Consider the following 7,067-nt stretch of genomic DNA (forward strand, 5'->3'; position numbering starts at 1 on the left):
TATTTGAATGTTTCAAAGTTTCAATAACAAATAACCCAACATAGCGATACGCCTGTTGGTGCTGTTGCACTTCTACGCATTGTTTTTTTGAAGATTTATGGAAGGTTCGTACATACATATTTAATTTTTTCCGCCATGTAGGAACTAAAATACGTATCTAGTTTTTACTGTGTAGGAACTAATATATGTACATGCTGTTATTTAACTTTTTATCGCGAAATGAGTACCTATATAGGATGGGTAAAAATAATAATTTTAATAATAGCCCTTCGTGCCATGCCCGAACAAACGCCTGGGTAACGTCTAGGAAAACCCAGAACAAATTTTTTTTTCGTTCAAGAGGAGGCAATAAAATAACCTATAGTAAGAATAATGGTGATATTGGATAATAGACTAGTCGATAAAAAAAATATGTACATTTTATCGTCAAAAACATGCAAATTAAAACATTTTATTTTGTTGATGTTTCAATTCAGATGTGTAATATAACTATTCTATTGCTCCTTATTATTGTAAAACGATCGGTAACGTTTACTTACAGCTCAAAGAACATTTTAACTAATTCAGTTTGTAATATAATAACATTTATGATATACATTTACAATATTAACATTAATAATAATTTACTAATTTCTTATATTAATTACATTCAATACTTTTTGACAATCGCGCCCGCAGGATAAAACCTCACCCGAGGCAAGATTATAATTCTAAGGGCCAAAACAACGTGTATCTAAAAATTGATGAGAATAAAATCAAATACCGTAGAAAACGGTACGCAGGAGAATTTATAATTTTAAGCGATATACAGTTATGTGTAAACATTATAAACTAATAAATTCGTTCAAGGTCATACAATTTAGATTATCTAATAATAATATAAATTTTACTTAACTTCATAAATGAATCTCAATAAAATGATGTTATAATTAATATGCATGATATTAAATCAACAATAGTTTTAAAACAAAAATTCCCTGTAGGGACAATGATTCCTTTGGCCCCCCTTGGGGGCGCGCATGCTTTTTGATAACAGAAGATAATGAAGCCAAAATACAAAGAGATACTCTGCTTCATTGGATTGATGAAATTTTCCACGAAGAAAAATGATTTGGACGTTTATTTGACATTTGAAGTTAAGACTCATAAATTATTTTCAACAACTGAATCGAAACGTGATTAATAAAATTGATTTATAAAGTTAACAAGAGAAGAATTTTTCAACTAATGTATACGTCTAACAGAATCGGTCGGTCATTTTTATTGGTAATAGTAGATGAGTGGTTTGACTTGAGTTAAGCAAAACTAAGCTGGAAAGTCAAAGTACACAAAAGAACAGACCTAATCAGACAGAATTTATTATTTTGGTTTCAAGCCCAGACTTAAAACTTATAAAATTATATATAAAAAAAATAAATATGTATTTGGCTTGGCAAAATTCTGCACCGGGTCATCACAGTATGAGATCCCACGAAATTTCATGACACAGTTCCCGCGATTAGATATTGTGGAATATATTTTAGCACTTTTTCCGATGAATTTCCATGAAAGGATTTAAACTATTGAACCGTATCACACACCGGTCTAGAGGACTATTGAAATCGTTGTCGAAGGAATATACAATTATCATTTGTATTTCATTCAAAGCCATTGGAAAAAAGTATAATTAGGGCTGAGAATTTGTAGGAAAGTGCATTTTTTTGGTGATTGTAAAACATAGCTTTATAAGTACATGATTTAAATTATGTAACTACGAATCCATTTATGCAATTTTTATTTTGCATTTTTTTTGCATTTTTTGATGTTTTAATTTTTTAGGTCATTTTTGTGCATTTTTAGGCCATATTTTCCTTTTTTACTTAATTTTCTTATATTTTTAATCAAATTCTAAAGACTAAAGACTAAATAAGGTATCCGAAAATAAATATATTAAAGTTTTTTTTTATTATTTTAACAAAATAAATACTAAAATATAGTATAGAAAAATCAAATTCGGTCAAAAATGTTCTTATTTATTTATATATTTTTTTTTTTTTTTATAATAAATAAACATTTATGCATTTAATGTACTAATGTATAATATTCTGTACCTAATATTAATATAAATATAAAAATTAAATTAAAACCATTTTATACTAATTTTTGGCATTTTGTATTGAATTTTTTCGCATTTTAAGTGCATATTTGATTGCATTTTTTTGATATTTTCAATGCATTTTTTAAAGTTCTTTAGTGCATTAAATTCACAGCCCTAGGTATAATATTATTTGTTTGTACTTGTATTTCTTATCATATGTGTTTGGTCATAAAAATAATACGTACGAATGGTACAGTAAAAACAGATTAGTCAAAATCAGTAAAATAAGCTTGAATGATTTATATATGTTGTTTTGTTACAAATACGAACATAATATATATTTAAATATAACTTAATACATTGAATAAGACATAACAACTCATTGTATTTATTAAATATATATTTTAAGTAACTATACAAGGTCAGCACAAAATAAAAATAAATTAGTTGAATTAGACTTGTTAGCAACAAATAGGGTTGCATTTTTGAACATAACCACTAGACAGTTTATCCCGAAAATATCTTCTGATGAGTTTAGTCATTAATACTCTATAGCTTTCATCTTCGGAATTTGATTTCGTTTGGTATTCTTTAGACGATATCAAATTGGCAACACCGGTTGCACCGGCCTTACAACAATTTCGTAAACATCCGAACATGTCTATACCACAGTGAAGTGTAGGTATAAAATTCAGGGGTAGTGGTAGTTCAGTGTGCATAGAAAACGACAAGAATACTTGCGTTCTACCGAACACCCATTCTATGTACGAGTTTCCGGTTACCCTCTGAAAAGTATTGGTCATTGTAGCTATTAACATGTTTAACATAACAATGACAGAAATGATTTCGAATAACGAAAATAAAAGTGTGCCAATGGCTTGGGTGAAATAATGATTGCTAGCCACAAACTCCTCATTCATGTCGTCGCTCATTGATGTTTCGATCACCACCGATCCGGCGGTGGATGACGTCATACAAAATATGCCCCAAAATAGGGTTTTCAAGGTAGAAAAAATGTCAATGAACGAGTCTTCTTGCGTGATTTCATAGCCGGTGACCGGATCGATTTTCGTCATTCCACTGTAGTACTGATAAAACCTGCACAGGCCGGCAGTGAAAGCCAAAACGATGATGCCAAACAGTATTGCGAATCGAGCAAAGTCAGTGGTCATTTTGCCCAGTGACACTTGCATAGGACCCAGGGCGTAACTAAGCTGGCACAAGAACAACAGTCGTAAGTATGACATAACAGTGGCTACAGCAAGCAACCCTTCGGCAACCAATCTCATATCCAAGGGCTGCCAATATTTGCGTTCCATCGCAAGACCATCGTCTTTGGCTTGCAAATTTAAATAGGTTATCCACCAGCAGGTGATCGTCGTGGCCATTATGCTTAGTTGCAAGCAATCGTAAATATTCCACAACATGCTGAAATATCTTTTGGGTCCTTGGACTAAAGCCAATTTTACCGTGCGAATTATAAACGAAAATACGTAAACAACGATTGCAATTTTTAAGATCAAATCTAGAGGATCTTTCATAGACCCTGACTTGTCCAGATTATTTTCTAAGGTTAGGATCATCAGAAAAATGGCGTACGACGATAAATAGTTGATCATCCGGTTCACGGGCAGCGTATAATGACGGCCTTTTTTCGAGAACGGTGACATCAAGTACAAAAAATATATCATCGGTAATAAAATCACCCTCAGGAATATTACAAAAATCTTATGCACCGCACTGTATCGTTTCCATTCAAACCAATTACCAGACCATGCCGTTTCCAGTATCTGTTGTACGTAGGCGTGAGCCACAAATTCTTTTTGCTTTAAATCCATTGCCATCACTAGTCTTTGGTATGGAAAAGCACCGAAGAAGCTGCATCCTTCTTTTCTGGTGAGTATTTGCTCCACCTCACTAGACGAACGACACAAACCGATCAAATGGACGGCGAACATTCGTGTCTGTAAATTCAACAATTCGTAATCGGATTTGAATATACGGTCTACGTTTCCGTGGTCTAGCAGTATCTTGCTGAGCTGGAAAGCTGTAAGAATCGGATCTTGTGACGTCAATGAGATGTACGACGGATTGGCGAGTGCTCGGAATACGGAGAGTTTAAGTTCAGCGGCCCCAAGACCATTATTGAGTTGACCCAACGACTTACAGATCTACATAAGTAAAAATAATACAATAAACAGATAAAAATTCAGACGATACGAGTAATTGACCAAACTGACCTCTTTGCATAAACACTGTGGTTTATGGGGCAGTGAAATTGTATGGCCACGTTTCAGCAATAGACTGATGACTTTCACATGTCCACACTGGGCCGCCAACATAAGGGGCGTGAGATATTGCGGAAATTCAGTGGAATACTCGTAACCTAATTTGACGTTTTCCGGATTTTCCGATTGTAAAATATCGAGAAGCTTGACAACAATCGAATACTGGTTTTCGCGAATAGCGTACATCAACGAATCTCCAATTTCGAGCCCATGCCTGGATAGTAGGAGATCAATCATTTGCTCGCAATGAACTTCAATGGCCAAATTCAAACCAGTCATTCCTTGGTAGTTTTTGCAGTTTAAGTCAAAATCGCTGTGATTTTCTAATAGATTTCGAACCGATGACACATCGCACACTTTTATATAATTTAAAAATTGTATTTGCAACATGTCCATTGGCCTGCCATCGTTTGATCTCACACTAGTGACTTCTGATGACGTATTGGAATCGGTCAATGTATCGTAAGCAGAAGTTGTTCGATACATTTTCTGTGCTTCTTTATTTTTAACCGATTGTAGTCGATTTAAGTTTGTTGCTTTTCTTTCGAAATCAAATGTTCAATGTTTGCTAGAAAATAGTCGAGCAATTTTCAAATAACCTATAAATGTCAAATATCTTAGCAAATATTCATATTATCTGTAAACTAAACTCACGATACTCTTTGTACTTGTACTTACTCTAATTGTATAGTAACTTAATTTAACAGTCCACTGATGGTTTTCTGTATTCCTTCGTCCTCCTTCACGTCCTGTACAGCTGTATAGTTCGGTCAAAACTCGTTGGTTTTAGAAGAGCAAATCGTACTGCTATTATCAAGGATCAGCGTATCTCAAACAGACTTGCAAATGTAAAAGTTAATGCTAATATCGAAACGATAAGCAAAAATTAAAGCAATAAATCATATATACGAATATCTCTCAAAAATGCAGAACACTAGATGTATGATAATGTAAGTAACACTTTAGATAATATCGTATAACCATTTAAACAAACACATTCCCATAGATATATAAGTACTATAAAATGCTTCTATTTTAGCCATTTACTTTTAAAATTACCGATCATTATATTGTAATTGTTAGGTTAGCCAGCGCAATTTTCTGATTTTATACAGATAGATTACAAATATCTATATATAGTTACGTATATGACGATTAATAGTTAAACAATGATAATAAATAAAACAAGAGCATACTATAACTCAAAATTGCATATAAGGGGGAGCAAAGGGAACATATGCCTCGGGTGCTTTTGAGAGTACCAACATTTTAGAGGATGCCAAAATTTTAGAGGGCATCTCAAAATTTGTTTTTGTTTTCGTGTCTAGTGGCTAGTTATATTATAAAAACAGTACTTAAAGTTAAGCTCCTGAGTCTATTCTGAGTTATAATATATAAAATTGAACGACTATAAAATTATTCATTTGTTAATCTTGCTTGATTCTGATTTGAATATAATCGCCTAGTCTAGTCGTTGAACTACGAACACGATTTTAAATTTAAACTTGTAATTTATCAGATAGTGACTGCGACTGATTAATTAAGAATAAGTTATATCTTAATTTAATTTAATTGTTTATTATTATTATTTTTTTTTTATTGGGGAGTGGGTGGGTATCAAAAAAATATTTGCCCCTGGGTGAGTTTTATCTAAATGCGGTACTGTTATAGCAGACTCATTAAGCATACAATTTAATTTGGGATCTTGATAATCGGATGCGATTAATATGATTTCAATCATAAGGTATTCTACTTTTACACTTATGAATAATAACCCAAATAATTATAAAAACATAAGAAATTAAAATGTTTACATATTTTGTTTTCAGATATTTTTTTCTTCGGTATGTTTTATCTGTTTCTTTCAGGTATGGTAAAAAATGTTTTTTATAGTTTTTTTTATATAGTGTCTTTTCCGTTAAAATATAAATTATTAGAATTGTGTTGGTAACAATATTAAAAATATTAAAATTGTATTAGTATTATTGTATAATATTTTTAATTATTATTATATTTTTATTACACTATACTTTCCTTCCAATACTATTATATAAAAATATTATATAAATTATAGAATTTTAAAAAAATTTAGTCCTATGGTCTAAATGGATTATAAATAGTCCTAAGTCTGTTAAAATGGGAAGGTAAATTTTAGTATAATGTGGCACTTACAAAAAAATATTCAGGAACTAGTGTATAAATAAAATAATTCGGGATCCAACTAGTGTAGTAATTTTAAATTAAGGACCCAATTCGAATGCAGCCATAATGCTCTGGATATGATTTAGGTATGGTCATATTATATGCCGTATTACGAGTTTTAGCAGCAATCTCTGGCGTAATTTGATTTTTACGTTACTTTAAATTGTATAGGGTCATATTTATGACAAAGACAAGAGAGTTAAGTCGATAAATCCAAGCTTAGTTTCCTTGAAGGAAATCTTATAAAGAGGGAAGGGATCCATTTATTTTTATCCATAAGTCATTCAAACTTTATCCGATGATACCACCATTACATTACTCTTTTCAAATATTTGATTGTGAAATAAATTTTAAAAACACCTAGATAATAATTATGACTTTAAATTAATAATCAACTGTTATTCTTATAATTTGAGGTACTTGGTTAGTAAAAAAATACTTGCAAAACTGAAAGAATAACAACTATATTTTAACATTTCAGGAAAATATTATTAATAGGG

General features: G+C 31.5%; 2 protein-coding genes across 2 annotated transcripts; both read right to left on the reverse strand.

Annotated features, from left to right (window-relative positions):
* Positions 1-2,538: 2,538 nt before the first annotated feature.
* LOC112684966 (short transient receptor potential channel 5-like) lies at positions 2,539-3,685 on the reverse strand. The gene has a single exon (XM_025556711.1). It carries the CDS (start codon positions 3,658-3,660, stop codon positions 2,539-2,541), a length of 1,122 nt encoding a protein of 373 aa, XP_025412496.1. The 5' UTR covers positions 3,661-3,685.
* A 94-nt stretch (positions 3,686-3,779) lies between these two features.
* On the reverse strand, positions 3,780-4,851 carry LOC112684967 (short transient receptor potential channel 6-like). The gene is made up of 3 exons (XM_025556712.1): positions 4,318-4,851; positions 3,846-4,248; positions 3,780-3,784 (listed from the first exon to the last, which is right to left on the reverse strand). The coding sequence occupies exons 1-3, from the start codon at positions 4,849-4,851 to the stop codon at positions 3,780-3,782; spliced, it is 942 nt and encodes a 313-aa protein (XP_025412497.1).
* Positions 4,852-7,067: the final 2,216 nt, after the last annotated feature.

This window comes from Sipha flava, unplaced genomic scaffold, assembly GCF_003268045.1.
Source record: "Sipha flava isolate LNK unplaced genomic scaffold, YSA_version1 259_pilon_pilon, whole genome shotgun sequence".
Lineage (NCBI taxonomy): Eukaryota > Metazoa > Arthropoda > Insecta > Hemiptera > Aphididae > Sipha > Sipha flava.

Coding starts and splice junctions, on each gene's coding strand:
- LOC112684966 (XM_025556711.1), bottom strand. CDS start 3,660: ATGATCCTAACCTTAGAAAATAATCTGGACAAGTCAGGGTCTATGAAA.
- LOC112684967 (XM_025556712.1), bottom strand. CDS start 4,851: ATGTATCGAACAACTTCTGCTTACGATACATTGACCGATTCCAATACG. Junction 4,249..4,317: donor CACAGTGTTTATGCAAAGAG/GTCAGTTTGGTC, acceptor TTACTTATGTAG/ATCTGTAAGTCGTTGGGTCA.